We start from the raw sequence: 16,198 nt of genomic DNA on the forward strand, positions 1-16,198 counted from the left end.
ATGGGAATCAAACCCAGGTCCCTGTTGTTGTGAAGCAGCAGTGCTTGCCACTGTGCCGCCAGTCCTTGTTTCACACCTTAACAAATCCTTTTGAAAATCCAAATACACTATATCCACTCATTCTCCCTTATCTAGTCTATTGTTACAGCCTCAAAAAAAGATTTTAACAATTTTTTTCAGACCATAATCATGTTTTGATTTACAAAGGGCCTTGTTATCAGATCACTAATAATAGATACCAGCTGTTTCCCTACGATTGACAAAAGGCTGGTATATTTTTTTAAAATCCCTTTCCATCCTGTCTTAAATGTTTGCTACATCAATCAATAGAAACTGTGCTGAAAAATTTATCCAAGTCAGAATGAAGCCACTCCCTTAAACACCACAATATTTATAATTTCATATAGATATATATGTAATCTGAAAAAAACCCTACATGAGTGTTGTTTCAAGGTTACAATCTCATGTCTGGTTTCAGATGACAATTATAAAGCACTCAAAACTTAGCTCTCACAGTTTGAGATGTCATGTAAGCCAGGAGATGAGATTATTGCCTTGTAATGACTCCCTGCCATCCGTTACTTCCACGCTGACGGCAAAATACAGCTCGCTTGGGTCTTTAAACTCATTTATTTTTCCAAGGGGTTCGATTCTGCAATGTTACTTTGGAATTAATTTACCAGACCTTAGCTACAGTCAGAAATGCCTGTGTGAGCGGAATGTGTTAAACCCCAGACAGAGGTGATGGAAATGATTGCTGGCTCATTATAAACCTCCGTGAGAAAATGGCAGAACGAAAACGTCCCAGACTTCAAGCTAGGAGCAAACATTTCAGGTATTATAATGCTTTAGTCATGCTGGCGATGTATACCCACATTAAAATGAATTGATTTCTGGTGGCTGGTGACAGTCTTAATTGCACCATCTTTGACAATGATAGTAACAATTTATCCCTGGAAGTAAATCCATGATGCCCATGGACAGCTATGTCGAATCTTTAAAGCCACAAATATGCCGCTACAGAAGGTTGCATTGGTTTTCCCATCATACGTTTACCTGTATGAGTCTCAATAAACAATCATGTATAATGCAAGTGAGAAGTCAGATTTAATACCAGCTCACCAATATAAAAGTGTTCATTAAAAACTATTAATTCCGTACAAGTTCTTGTAAAAACATACTTTGCAAAGTTAATAAAGTAAACTAGCTATGTTGTCAGGTGTTCTGTAAAATCCATTCTCCCCATGTAAAGTTGGTACTAAAGACTTCAACCTCACGTGCAGAGAAAGTCAGGATTAACATCAGCATAAATTGCCTGGCTAGAATTGAGCCTCTGCCTGCTATTGGTAATCCAATCAAGCTATCACATGCTTAGCTAAGGAACCAAACAAGGTTATTAAGTGTTGAAGTCCAAAATAGCTTTCTCCCCAGGCTTCGAAAGTAAACCGCAGAAAATCTGCCCAGCTCCCTTTGAAATTCATTTGATGTTAATCTCTGAAGCATTGTATTGAGTCTCATTATCAATAATAAGGTTTAATGTATCCAAGGGGATACAAAGAGATTTACATCATCTCAAGGTTTATAAATGAGAAACTGAAAATGGAGAAATTAGATGTATTAACCTGTGAGGTTTAAGCATTGATCTGTTGCTGATACTCCTAGGATGGCAGGGTTAGCACTGCTACCTCACAGCATAAGGGACCTGGGTCCAACTCCAACTTGGGTGACTGTCTGTGTGGAGTTTGCATGTTCTCCTCATGGCTGCATGGGATGCTCTTTAGGAGAGTCAGTGCAGACTTGATGGGCCAAATGGCCTCCTTCTGCACTGGCATTCTGTGAGATACAGATGCATGCTGTGGGTACAGCTTCTTTCCTACTTTAGTGTGATTAATTAGTAGGTTTGCAACGCTCCGCCCCCTCCACACCCACCCTTCCAACCGAAAGTAAATCACAATAATTAATCTAGCTTTTCAATGGCTTTAGCTTTCCAAATAGTTTGTTTCATTTTTTTGATGGGATGTGGGCGTGGTTGACAAGCCCAGCATCTTTGTCCCAAACTTAATTACTCTTGTGAAGATGATGGGAAGCCATCACCTTGAATTAAAAATGAATGCTGTTCTAGCTCATTTCAGAGAGCAGTTAAGAATTAACTGCGTCTCGAACCATGTGCAGTGCATACCTTGGCGGCATGTACAAGTTGAGCCAAAGCGCCTGTTTCAATGCTGTAAACCTCTATGACTCTGTAAGGATGGCGGGTTCCTTCCTCCAAAGGGCATTAATGGACCAACTATTAGATTCACGGTCACCATTAGACACTAGCTTTATATTAAAGATTTATTACAGTCATAAAAGCCTATCTGGTTCACTAATATCTTCTGGGGAGGAAATTTGCTGTCCTTACTTGATCTGGCCTACATGTAACTCCAGATCCACACTCCAGCTGGTAAATGCCCTCAATGTCTTGCCCCCCAAGCCACTAGTTGAACTGTAAAAAATCAGTCAATAAGGAATGAAACCAGACTGATCACCCTGCATCAACCTAGCACCTGAAATGACATTGGCAAACCCACTGTTGGCCTTGCAAGTACTTCTTTTTAACATCTGGGGGTTTATGCCAAAATTATTATTATTAATTTCATTATTGTTATTATTTGAGTGGGTGTAAATTGAGAGAGGTGGATACTGAGCAAGCCCTTGATGTCTTCAGTTGCTGAAAATAAGCGCAATGGTACAGCAAGCAGTCAAGAAGGCAAATGGTATGTTGGCCTCCAAAGCGAGAGGATTGAATGTAAGAATGGGGGCGTTTTACTGCAATTCTACAGGACATTGGTGAGTCCGTACCTGGAGTATTGGTCTCCTTGTCGGAAGAATGATGTCCTTGCTAGAGAGGGAGTACAGCAAAAGTTTAACAGACTGATTCCTTGGCTGGCAGATCTTCATATGAGGAGAGACTATATTGATTAGGATTATATTCATTAGAGTTTAGAAGAGTGAGAGGGGATCTCATAGAAACTTATAAAATTCTAACAGGATTCGACAGGGTGGATTCAGAAAGAATGTTCACGATAGTGGGGGAGTCCAGAACTAAGGGTCATAGTTTGAGGATAAGGGGTAAACCTTTCAGAATTGAGGGTGAGGAGAAATTTCTTCATCCAGAGGATGGTGAATATGTGGAATTAACTACCACAGAATGTACCTGAGGCCAAAATGTTGCATGATTTCAAGAAGGAATTAGATATAGCCCTCGGGGTTAAAGGGATCAAGGAATATGGGGGAAGGCAGGATCAGGGTATTGAATTTGATGATCAGCCATGATCAAAATGAATGATGGAGCAAGCTCGAAGGGCTGAATGGTCTCATCCTGCTTTTATTTTCTACGCTTGTCTTTAAAATTCAAAGAACTGTCTCACAGACTAGTCAAGTGACAGCCTTACACGGTCATATTCATGAAATCACAGAAGCAGCAGTGTGTACCACCTACAAAATGCACTGCAGGGATTGACCAAGATTCCTGAGACAGCACCTTACAAACTCATGACCGTGAACATCTAGAAGGATAAGGGCGGCAGATACATGGGAACACCACCACCCGCCTATTTCTCTCCAATCTCTCACCATCCTCACTTGGAAATATATTACACTTCCTTCACTGTCATTGGGTAAGAATTCTGGAACACATTCCCTAACAGCGCTGTGAAATTATCTAAACCACATGGACTGCAGCGGTTCAAGAAAAATTCTCACCATCACCTTCTAAAGAGTGATTAGGGATGGGAACTAAATGTCTGTCTAGCCAATGACACCCACGTTCTGTGAACAAATGGGAAAAAAAGGCAATAATTAGACTGTGTGGGGGTTGAAATTAGTCTTTGTCAATAGTGCAAAGGAGGCTTGTGGAATATCAAGTTAATTATTTACCATGTCTGATCTTCACCCCCATCCCTTTAATCCTTTTCCCGCAGCTTCTCAAACTTAGTTATGCAATCCCCTCACCCATTTGCCAGGCAAATCCCATCAATACCCTCTTTTAACTGACCTCCTTTTCTTCATGAACTGCCAGAAGTTCCAGAAGTGGCCACCCCATGAAGCTGGCGCTATTGAGCCTACAGTGCTGCCCATCAATCGATTGGTCAGTCACTCTCTATGGTGGGAGTTCCTGCCCAAATGGGTGCAAAAGTCTTGCTTGGAGCCAATTAACACCTGGCAAGAAGAAGATAACTGCAGGCTCCCGGCGGGGCTGATCTTTCAGTCAGGGGGAAGGGGGTTTGGGGTGGGGGTTTGGGGAATATGGCACCCCATATAACTTCACCCATCTTTCCTACCAAACTGCACTTCAGACAAATTACTGTGAGAGAGACATTACAACATGGTAGACGCGTGGCAAAGTGTACCAGAAACACAGAAAAGTCAGTCAACGCCTCAAAGAGAAAGTTAGGAATAACATTTCAGCTGCAAACCTTCATTAATATTGAGATTGCTGAAGGGTTACACATGAAAAGTTAACCTGCTGATCTTTCCCTTTCACATGACAATATTATGCATTTCTAGCAGCTCTGACTTTCCTGTTTTATCTACAGCAGGCATGGGTTGTTTTGGAAACAGAGAAGTGTAAAGATATAGAAAATAAGAGCCCTTTTGAGCCTGCTTTGCCATTCATTAAGATCATGGCTAATCATCCAACTCAAAGCCAGATCCCGCTTTCCCCTTACATGTTTTGATTCCTTTGGCCCCAAGAGGTATATCTAATTCCTTCTTGAAAACATACAATGCTTTGGCCACAACTGCTTTCTGTGGTGGAGAATTCCACACACTCATCACTTTCTGGGTGAAGAAATTTCTCCTCATCGCTGTCCTTAGACTGACCCTGGGTTCTGGACACCCCCACTATCAGGAACGCCCTTGCTGCATCAACTCTGTCTAGTCCTGTTAGAATTTTAGAAGCTTCTATGAGATTCCCTCCTCATTCTTCTAAACGCCAGTAAATATTGAACCATAGAATCCCTATAGAAAGAGGCCATTCAGCCCAGTGAATCTGTACTTTGGGATATTGATAGGCTGGTTGATTGGGCAGATATATGGCAAATGGAGTTTAATCCGGATAAATGTGAGGTGATGCATTTTGGCCGGAATAATGTAGGGGGGAGTTATATGATAAAGGGTAAGCCCGTAAGGAGTATAGAATTGCAGCGAGACCTGGCGGTGCAAGTGCGCAAGTCTTTGAAGGTGGCAGTGCAAGTGGAGAGTGTGGTGAAGAAAGCCTATGGTATGTTAGCCTTTGTAGGAAGGGGTATAGAATATAAGACCTGGAGTCTCATGTTGCAGTTGTACAGAACGTTGGTTAGGCCGCATTTAGAGTACTGCGTCCAGTTCTGGTCGCCTTACTACCAGAGGGACGTGGAGACTCTGGAGAGAGTGCAGAGGAGGTTTACCAGGATGTTGCCTGGTATGGAAGGATTGGGGTATGAGGAAAGATTGAAGAAATTGGGGCTCTTTTCCCTTGAAAGATGCCGACTGAGGGGGGATCTAATAGAGGTATATAAGATTATGAAGGGTATAGATAAATAGTGGTAAGCTATTTCCTATGATAGAGACATGTAAGACAAGGGGCCATGGACTTAAGGTGAGGGGGGAGAGGTACATCACAGATATTAGAGGGAGGTTTTTCACACAGAGGGTAGTGGGGGTATGGAATGCTCTGCCAAGTAAGGTGTTGGAGGCAAACACGCTAGAGTCATTTAAGAGTAACTTAGACAGGCACACGGCTGGGTTGGAGATGGGTGGATATAGGAGATTGTTTTAAATAAGGGTCATTAGCATTGGGGCGTCCCTGGTAAGGTAAATGGATATGGTACAATAATAATTTTTTTTTCCCTTTTCATTCACAGGTTATAAGTCGGTCCGCCTCATGTCCAACGAGGGGCATACATGCGATGGGTCGTACTGGGGCTGCTCTTGGTTCGAGATTGGTCCAGTGCTTCATGTCGTTAGTGTGTGCCTAAACTGGACTAGATACTGGGCAAGACAACAGCTCAGTGACTATCGCTGATTGCTGTGCAGACACATGGATTTGGGCCGGTGTCTGTGGGAGTTTGCGCATTCTCCCCATGCTTGCGTGGGTTTTCTCTGGGTGCTCCAGTTTCCTCCCACACCCCAAGGATGTGCTGTTAGGCTGATTGGCAGGAATAAATTGTCCCTAAATCAGTTTCCCTCAATCTGGATGGCCATAAAACATTAGACAAGGGTCGTGGGTGGAGAGGGGGACTGGTGGTGTTGAGATGGTGGCGCGGGCTTGTTGGGCCGAAGGGCCTGTTTCCTGGGCTGTTTTTGTTCTTTGTTCTTTGTACTTAGTGGTCTTGATTTTACCACACAGCTGCCCGAGGCCCCTAAGATCATGCCCGAGGCCAATGGGGAATGCCGTTCCGTTAGCCTTGCCCTCCCAATTTCAGAACGGCCATGCTGGAAAGATAGAGCCAGCACCTTACCCAAACCCTCCTCATTGTACTTTCCTGTAACCCCACAGATCTACCATGGCTAATCCATCTAACCAACATATCTTGGGACACTAAGGGGCAATTTAGCATGACTAGTGCACCTAAGCAGCACATCTTCAGATTGTTGGATGAAAACGGAGAATTTGGAGGAAACCCACACAAACACGGGGAGAACATACCAACTCCACATAGAGAGTCACCCATGGCTAGAATTGAACCTGGCTCCCTGGATGCTGTGAGGCAGCAGTGATAATCACTGTGCACTGTGCCCCATAATGCTAACCAACTCAATCTCTCCTCCTACATCAGCTACGTCATCCCAGGAATCCGTCTGGTAAACCTTTGCTGCACCCACTCCATAGCAAGAACATCCTTCCTCAGATAAAATGACCAAAACTTTACACAATAATCCAGGTCTGGGCTCACCAGGGTCCTGTAAAATTGCAGCAAGATGTCCTTGCTCTTGTACTCAAATGTTCTGGCTATGAAGGCCAACATACCATTTGCTTATCTCACTGCTGGCTGCCCTGTGTGCTTACTTTCTGCAATTGGTGTAGAAGGATACTCAGGTCTTATTATGTATTCCCCTCTCCTAATGTATAGCCATTCAAATAATAATCTGCCTTCCTGTGTTTGTTATCAAAGTGGATAACCTCGCAATTATCCATATTATACTGCATCTGCCATGTATTTGCCAACTCTCTCAACTTGTCTGAGCATCTCTGCATCCTCCTCACAGCTCACCTTCCTATCCAGCCTTATGTTGTCTGCAAATTTGGAGATATTGGCTGGAATTTTACCGCCCCCTCCCCCCGCCCCCAAGATGAGCAGGTGAGGGACAGACAATGGAAAAGTCTGTTGACCTTGGGTGGGATTTTATGGTTTTGGAACAAGCGAGGCCATAAGATCCCACCCATTAAATTTAGTTCCTTCATCTAACCCACACAAACACGGGGAGAATATATTCTGAAAAGCTGAGATCCTAGTTTTGATCATTGCAGTACCCACTGAACACTGCCTGCCACTTGGAAAAAGCTATTCACAGACTAAAAATTGAACATGTTTGAATGATGTTGGAATCAACTTTGCAACTAATGCAGACATTTCTCATAGCTTTACACACACAACTTAAGGGTATAAGTCTTGGATTTGTTTCAAGTGATGTACAAACCTAAAGGACTATGAAAACTGTCACCATTGTCTGGTACAAACTATCCGAGCCTTATATTAAAGGATAGAAAACACATTATTCATTCACTTGTTTTATGATGAATACATTTAATATTATCATTACCTAAGTTCTACATAAATCAGAGATAAACTGATTGCACATGACCTTTAATGTCTTATTAATAGCTGAACACATTAAATGCGAGTTAAATCATGGTCTTTGCAAACACTTTCTTGATTATAGTTATATATCACAATGAATGAATCACAACACCCTAATTAGGTGCAGCATAAATCTAATGGAAGTAGAAATTTTTGCTCGGTATTCCAGCCTGCCTAAAACTAATATTGCATTACCTTGCAAGAGGTCATTATTTTTGTTCATTGATACTTTGGCACTTTTCCAGATATTGACACAGGGTTCTTTGCAAGTCATGCTGTTTTGTTTACGTGGACACAGTGATGTTATTACGAAGAATACGCCATTAAGAATTAGCTCCGTAATTTAGTATAAGCAGATGAGCAACATAAATGGCAATTAAGCAACCTGATAAATCATGCAGCACAGTGATTGCTTTGTGAGCCATATGGAGATGAAGATAGAAGCTCGGAAGGAGCATTTGAATGGAGGCAGGCGAGGGGAGGGGGAAGGATGGAGAGATTGATCACTTATTAAGAAGCAACAATCAGATGTGCTTTCCCATTCCCTGTACTTAAGTGTCAGGGTGACACAATGGTTAGCACTGCTGCTTCCCAGCGCCAGGGCCCTGGGTTCAATTCCTGGCTTGGGTCACTGTCTGTGCAGACTCTGCACATTCTCCCCATGTCTGCGTGAGTTTCCTCTGGGTTCCCCAGTTTTCTCCCACGGTACAAAAGACGTGCTGGTTAGGTGAATTGTCCATGTTAAATTCTCCCTCAGTGTACCCGAACAGGCACCAGAGCGTGACAACTAAGGGATTTGCACAGTAACTTCAATGCAGTGTTAATGTAAGCCTACTTGTAACACTAATAGATCACCTTAAAACTTCATTCCAATAGGTCAGCTTGTGGTTGGGTAAATGTATTGAATAGAAGCATCTATTCAATCTGAATAAAATCAAGGGGAGACAATTGATATTGTTATGGAAGCCTAATGGCAATTATCATTTTTGCACAAAGTGTTTCCTGTATCCTTGTACATGGAAGTTTTTGCTTTCTAGAAGTAATTATTTTTGAATGGCCTCTTTCTGCTCTGTAGGGATTCTTTTGTTATTTGATTCTATATTGGCTGGAGTTGAGAAGAATAAGGCAGGTGGTGGGGGGATCTCATAGAAACCTGTAAAATTCATACAATCCCTACAGTGCAGAAGGAGGCCATTCAGCCCATTGTGTCTGCACTGACCACTCTCCCATCCTATTCCTATTTACCCTGCTAATCCCCCTGACATTAGGGTCAATTCATCCTGGCCAATTAACCTAACCCGCGCATCTTCGGAGTGTGGGCTGAAACCGGGGCACCCGGAGGAAGCCCACACAGACATGGGGAAAATGTGCAAACTCAACGCAGACAGAGACCCAAGGCCAGAATCGAATCTGGGTCCCTGGAGCTGTGAGGCAGCAGTGCTAACCACTGCACCACCGTGCTGTCCCAATTCTAATAGGACTAGACAGGAAGGATATTTCCGACGATGAAGGTGTCGAGACCCAGGGTATACCATTTAGGACAGAGATGAGGAGAAAATTCTTCACCCAGAGAGCCGTGAGCCTGTGGAATTCTCTACTACAGAAAGCAGTTGTGACCAAAGCATTGTATGTTTTCAGGAAGGAATTAGATACAGCTCTTGGGGCTAAAGAAATCAAAGAATATAAGGGGAAAGTGGGAACTGGCTACTGATTTGGATGATCAGGCATGATCTTATTCAATGATGGAGCAGGTTCTTACTTTCTATATTTTGAACATTTTTGAGAAGTGATAAACAGCTACAATAGGTTTTCTTTTTCTCTGCCTTCCCTAACCCCATAACTCCCAAACTCCAACACAAAATATTTGTAGCCCAGAGGCCAGGAAGAGAGAACAAATAGCTAAAGTTAAAAAAAATTTATAAAGTTGAAAATAAAGGAAGGATAGATTTTCAACTTGCTGCCCTAGTGTAAAACTGAGGTTGCAGATCAGTCATTCTTTATAGCAGCTATCCTATCTTCATTTTAAAACGTAGAGGATGATTTGCACGTGATGGCCTCAAGATGTCTTCCCATGTTTTACAACTAATTAATCCTTCTGAAGTACAATCCGTGTTATTATTTTAAATGGGACATGGGCATCATCGGCTGGGTCACCATTTATTATCCATCTCTAATTGTCCTTGATGGGGGCAGTTAAGAGTCGACCACATTCCTGTGGATCTGGAGATACATTTCTTTATTCATCGGTGGGACAAGGGTGTCACTGATTGGTCAGCCCATCCCCAGTTGCCCTTGTTCTGGGGGCAATTGAGAGTCAAATATATTGCCCCTTAGTATCATGGGGAGTAGCAGGGAAAATATGTGGTGTTACGGGTTTATGTCGGGGTCTAGAATAGGCTAATAAACATAACCATAGATTTGGGAGCACTAACACAACTAACTTTAGAATGAATGATCTTGGACTATTGGAACATAAGCCAACCAAGGGCTGTTCCCATAGAAGTGAGCTTTGAACGATTAACAAATATTTCTCATTTAAAACATGTATTTTGAACTTACAAGATGGATGTGTTTTGCTTTTGGTTACATTTTGTGAAACTTTAGTCATGGACAAAGTACAGCAGGCCAGGTGGGAGAAATGAGGGACAGTAGTTCCTCCGAAAAGTAGTAATGCTATCAGCAGTGGTTGGGAACAAGGTGGCTACCAATGCCAGCCTTCTGAATAGGGTCATACAATTCCGAGAGATAACGCAGGTGATGAGCAGACATGAAGAATTTCTTGAGGTCAAATGAGAGTCACATGGGTTCAATTGGTGGGAATCACTTCACTGTCCGGCATCTCATATTGCTGGGCAACAAAAGGGAAGTAATGTCTGTAATTTAATAACAAATTAAATCCCATTAGCACATGATGTATATTGTTGTTGGCTGGAGTTAATGACAGAATGATTATTGACTGATTTGTATTAATGTTTGCTGGGTCCACCGGAAAGGTGGGCAATATGATTTTGGGAATGAATAATTGCTTTCACAGGAGCATTGTTCTTCAGACTGATATCCAGCTGCTGGCATTCTATGTCTTGAGTGGAGCGCTTCCTCATATCATTCTCTCATTCAATTGTTGGGTTAAATAAAGTCACGTCCTCACCATCACTGCATTTTGAGTCTTTGTATTAAGTGTACGTCTGAGTATATACAAAGCGTTGACAGGAAACCCTCATCTACACAGGGATGGGGCCGGGATGAGATTGTTGTCTGTGAAGGCATGACGGGCCAAATGGCCTCCTTCTACACTGTAGGGTTTCTATGGTTCTACTCACAGATGCTGCCTGACCTGCTGAGTCCTTCCAACATCCACTTTTTATATTTTATTTCAGATTTCCAGTGTCGGCAATATTTTGCTTTTGTATTAAGTTCATCAGGCATTGGTAGAACAGCTAAAAATAATTCATTGTTATTAGATTGCCAAAAGGTTAAACAATTTTCCAGTTGCACAGAATGGGAAACGATTTTCCAGTTGCACAGAACTGGAAATGATTTTCCAGTTGCACAGAACTGGAGTATGATAGGTCAAGACACCCAATTTTCTGGTGTTGCAAAAGGGATGCAGATGAAAAGAGGAAATGTGTGACAATCAAAAAGAAACAAGGGATTTTTGCAAAGCTGTGAAATCATCAGCAAACTAATTCGAAGCAGAAAACAATATTTTAGGCCTGTGGAAGGTAACAATTTATTTAATATTCCTCCCGTTGTTTCCTATTCAACTCTGCTAGCTCGGCAAAGCAGCCAGCATGATTAAGGACCCCACGCACTCCAAATGTTTTCTCTTCGACCTTCTTCCATCGGGAAAAAAATACAGAAGTCTGAGGTCACGTACCAACTGATTCAAGAATGGCTTCTTTCCTGCTGCCATCAGCCTTTTGAATGGACCTACCTTGTATTAAGTTGTTCTTTCTCCACACCCTAACTATGACTGTAACACTACACTCTGCACTCTCTCGTTTCCTTCTCTATGAACAGTATGCTTTGTCTGTATAATGTGCAAGAAACAATACTTTTCACTGCATGCTAATTCATGTGACCATAATAAATAGATCAAATCAAATCAAACCCCAGCGTGTAGCTAAATAATCTTTTAGAATTTGAATGACTTGCAATAGATTGGACGCTTAAGCAAGAATTTAAGGACTTCACGCTACTGCCCACCTCATGGCTTCCAAGGTGAGGAATGGTGCGTAAAGTTGCATGGATGGGATTCCCACCAGTATCTTATCCACCTCAATCTAGACACAACTTAGTGGTCACTTAAGGTCTTTTCCTTGCCAAGTTTCAATTTTTAGGCTGACAGGCATTATTTGGGGCAGGGTGCCAAATGGAAAAAGTCAGGAAACTTTATGGGCAGGATTTTATTGCTTACCTCATCCCGAAACCATGAAATTCTGTCTGAGGTCAACAAACTTTCCTAGGTCTGCTCCTCGGCTGCTCCGATTCCCATAATGGGCGGGCTGGTAAAATTCCAGCCTATATCTTTTTATATTTTTATATAATCTTTTAGTATTAGAGTATGATCTGTGGTAGAAATGTCCAAATGTTTAGTTTTAATGGACCACAAAGGTATGTACCACAGAGCTTTAGGGGGCATACATTAAGTTTAAATCTATGTTAAGTTGCAAGTATCTCAGGCTGTTCATTCTAATAGAAGTTTAAGTACAAATTCAAGCTTTGCCCACCATTGAGGTATTAATTGTAAGAATATCCCATCTGATAACCCAAGCACAGAAAATGTTTGCTTCACTCTTTCACAGGGTGTGGACATTGCATTTATTGCTCACCCCAAACTGCCCTTGAGGAACTGATGCCTCAACCACCTTCATCAACTGCTGCAGTCTTTATAGCGTGGGTTCACTCACAGTGTTGTTAGGTAGAGAGTCACAAGATTTTGAGGGAATGAATAGTTAAGTTGGTGGATGGCGTCAGTACAATTATTATTTCCTGGGTAATGTTGATTTGATTTATTGTTGTCAAAAGCATTGGGATACAATGAAAAGTATTGTTTCCTGCACGCTGTACAGACAAAGCATATCGTACATAGAGAAGGGAAAGAAAAGGTGCAGAATGTGGTGTTACAGTCATAGCTAGGATGCAGAGAAAGATCAGCTTAATATATGGTAGGTCCTTTCAAAAGTCTGATGGCAGCAGAGAAGAAACTGTTCTTGAGTTGGTTGGAATGTGATCTCAGACTTTTGTATTTTTTTTCCCAATGAAGAAGGTGGAAGAGAATGTGTCTCAGACGTGTGGGGTGCTTGATTATGCTAGCTGTTTTTCTGAGGCAGCAGGAAGTATAGGCGGAGTCAATGGATGGGAGGCTGGTTTGTGTGATGGACTGGGCTGCACTAATGACCCTTTGTAATTTCTTATGGTCTTGGTCAGCGCAGAAGGAGCCATACCAAGCTGTGATACATCTGGAAAGGATGCTTTCAATAGTGCTTCTCAAGTGATGTTGGAGCTGCTGTCCATCAGGATAGATTTTCTAACACACTCCTGACTTGTGCACTGTAGACAGACTTTGGGGAGTCAGGAAGTGAGCTACTCGCCACAGAATTACCGGTGTCCGACCTGTTGTTTTAGCTATAGGGCAATAACCAGTTGCAATCAGTGTAGGATTACCACCCTGTACCCATTTAGCTACTCTAGATTTCTTCAGTGCCTGTCTTTCCTGAGCTTCCTAATTCAGGCCAGAAGAGACCAGGCAGTCCCATGGGTCCCTGGTTCTCGTGTCAGAGTAGAATCAGAGAGTCATAGAGTCTACAACGTAGAAGGAGGTCATTTGGCCCATCAAGCCTGCACCGACAACAATCCCACAAGATGCTATCCCGTGACCCCATATATTTATTCTCCTAATCCCCCTGACACTAAGGGACAATTTAGCATGGCTAGTCAACCAAACCAGACATCTTTCGACGATGGGAGGAAACCAGAGCACCTGAAGGAAACCCACGTAGACGTGGGGAGAATGTGCAATCTCCACACAGGACCCGGAGGCGCGTCCCTGGTGCTGTGAGGCGGCAGTGCTAACGACTGTGCCACTGTGTCACACCTAAGAGAAACTGTGCGAAGGAGGATACATCTCCTTCTGCATAGCACGAGCTGCCTGACGGTAGGTCAATTTAAAGATCCCATTGAAAATAACAGGCCAAGGTAAAGATAAGTGTTCAAGGTATGTGGATGGGATTTGGGGTGTGGACGAGTTGGGGTGGGGGGGGGTGCGAGTTAGACATGGGGATGCTGGGAGTGGGGTGTCAGAAATTGGGTGTAGGGTGTAGGACATGGGGTTGTGTGGGGATCGGATATGGCAGGTCAGACATTGGGGTGGAGTTTCAGACATGAGTGGAAAAGTTGGACATGGGGTGCTGGGGGTCTGGCTGGATTGAATCAGGTTGGGGTGGCGGGGGAGGGGTGTTCTCCAGCCAGGTCAGGTTGTATTGGGTAAGAGGGGTGTGGGTCAGGATTGGGTCAGGGGTTCTGGTCAGGTCCGTGGATGGGTGCTTAGTGGAGGGGGGTGGGGGGGGGGGGGGTGGTTAGTCCCATGTGAGGTATGGTCTAGGTATTTAAAATAGTTATGCTGAAATGGTTTTTCAGAATAACTATTAGCATAACATAGGCAGACTATCCGAAGTTAGTGATTTAAATCACTTTGTCGGATGGTTACCAGCGCTGCACAACTGTCCAAGAAGAGTTATCCCTTATGGTTAGTTGCCATGTAAACCTTTACCTGGGAATTTGCAAGAGCGAATCCCCAGAGAATCTTTCAGGTAGCTATGCTGGGAAGTTACAGATAGTATATATGTGGCTGGTCCAGTTAAGTTTCTGGTCAATGATTCCCCTCCCCTCACACCCCCCAGGATGCCACTGGTGGAGAATTCAGTGACCCTGGAGCTTTTGAATGTCAAGGCGAGGTGGTTGATGCTGGAGGTGGCCATGGCCCCTTGTTTGGATGTTACTTGGCACTTAATATCCCAAGCCAGAACACTGCCCAGACCTTGCTACCTGTAGACATGGATTCCTTCAGTATCTGAGCAGCAGCAATTGAACGCTGTGTAATTACTAATAAACATCCCTGCTTCCAATGTAATGACAGAGGGAGGAAGCAGCTAAGGATGGTTGGGCATTGTAATAATCTTGCATGCTGCCCTGTGAATCTCCTGCAAGGCTCAAGTGATTGGCTTGCAAGAGCAATGATCATCTTCCTGTGTGCTATATATGATTCCAACCAGTGGAGAGGCTTCCCTTGATTTCCATTGATTGCAATCTTACTATTTAATGCAACAGGATAAAACCAGTAATGAAGACAAATAAGCACATAGAGGACAATGCTGGTGGTGCTTCAGTTATCTAAGTTTAAGTTTATTTATTAGTGTCATAAGTAGGCTTACATTAATATTGTAATGAAGTTACTGTGAAAATCCCTGGTTTCGTTTCTTCTAAGTCTTTCAGAGCAACTATTGGCAGAACACTGGCAGACCATCTGAAGTTAACTCGGGTACACGGAGGGAGAATTTAGCATGGCCAACGTGCCTAGCCAGCACATCTTTTGGATGTGGGAGGAAACTGGAGCGCCCAGAGAAAACCATGTGGACACGGGGAGAACGTGCGGACTCTGCACAGACCATTACCCAAGCCGGGAATCCAGGGTCCCTGGCACTGTGAGGCAGCAGTGCCAACCACTGTGCCACCTCGCCAGCCCACTAATTGCCAGTTGCCAATTGATGTACTGCACTTTGGATAGACTTTTCTGCGAAGGAGATTTCAAGATCTTTTTTAAACGCTTTTGTTTAATATCAATTTTGTTCCACTCAGATCAGTAGCAGGGCAATGTTGCTTTCCTGGCTGATTTCTTTTTATCTTTCTGTTCCCTTCGCAGGCTTTCACAGGGAACTCCAATGCGGATGGCGTCACGCGGCACAAATTGCAGCATTCCATCAAAGCAAGACTCCTTCGTTTTGTTCCCCTTGAGTGGAATCCTCATGGTAGGATAGGGATGAGAGTTGAAGTTTACGGATGTTCTTACAGTAAGTATGCACTAATAATGGAATGCTTTAAAAGTGTGTTTCTCAAGTACTGTTACCACTGGGGTCGCGCTGAACTGCAATCAGGAATGCTGTCACTTTGTAGTTCACTTATGTACAGATTTAAATGAAGAGTCCTGGGGACTATCTTATTAAAAGTTAATTGAACGAGACTCAGTTGAGTCAACCGACACAGAATGAGATGTGTTTTATAATGAAGGATAGCGAAAATTAAGTCAGAATCTTTATCAGCTTTACTGCAAGAGACTACACTTCTGAAACGTAACTGATTTATGTTAATTTGGCTTA

General features: G+C 43.0%; 1 protein-coding gene across 1 annotated transcript in view; it reads left to right on the top strand.

The window, feature by feature from the left end:
- Positions 1-16,198, top strand: part of LOC145350299 (contactin-associated protein-like 5) — a 644,548-nt gene that overhangs the window by 186,890 nt on the left and 441,460 nt on the right. The window contains exon 4 of the mRNA XM_080199493.1: positions 15,745-15,892. Within this exon, the coding sequence (XP_080055619.1) occupies positions 15,745-15,892 (148 nt within the window). The remainder of the gene's footprint in view (positions 1-15,744; positions 15,893-16,198) is intronic.

The sequence above is a fragment of the Carcharhinus amblyrhynchos genome, chromosome 11 (genome assembly GCF_965287045.1).
Source record: "Carcharhinus amblyrhynchos chromosome 11, sCarAmb.v2.hapA, whole genome shotgun sequence".
In the NCBI taxonomy this organism is placed as follows: domain Eukaryota; kingdom Metazoa; phylum Chordata; class Chondrichthyes; order Carcharhiniformes; family Carcharhinidae; genus Carcharhinus; species Carcharhinus amblyrhynchos.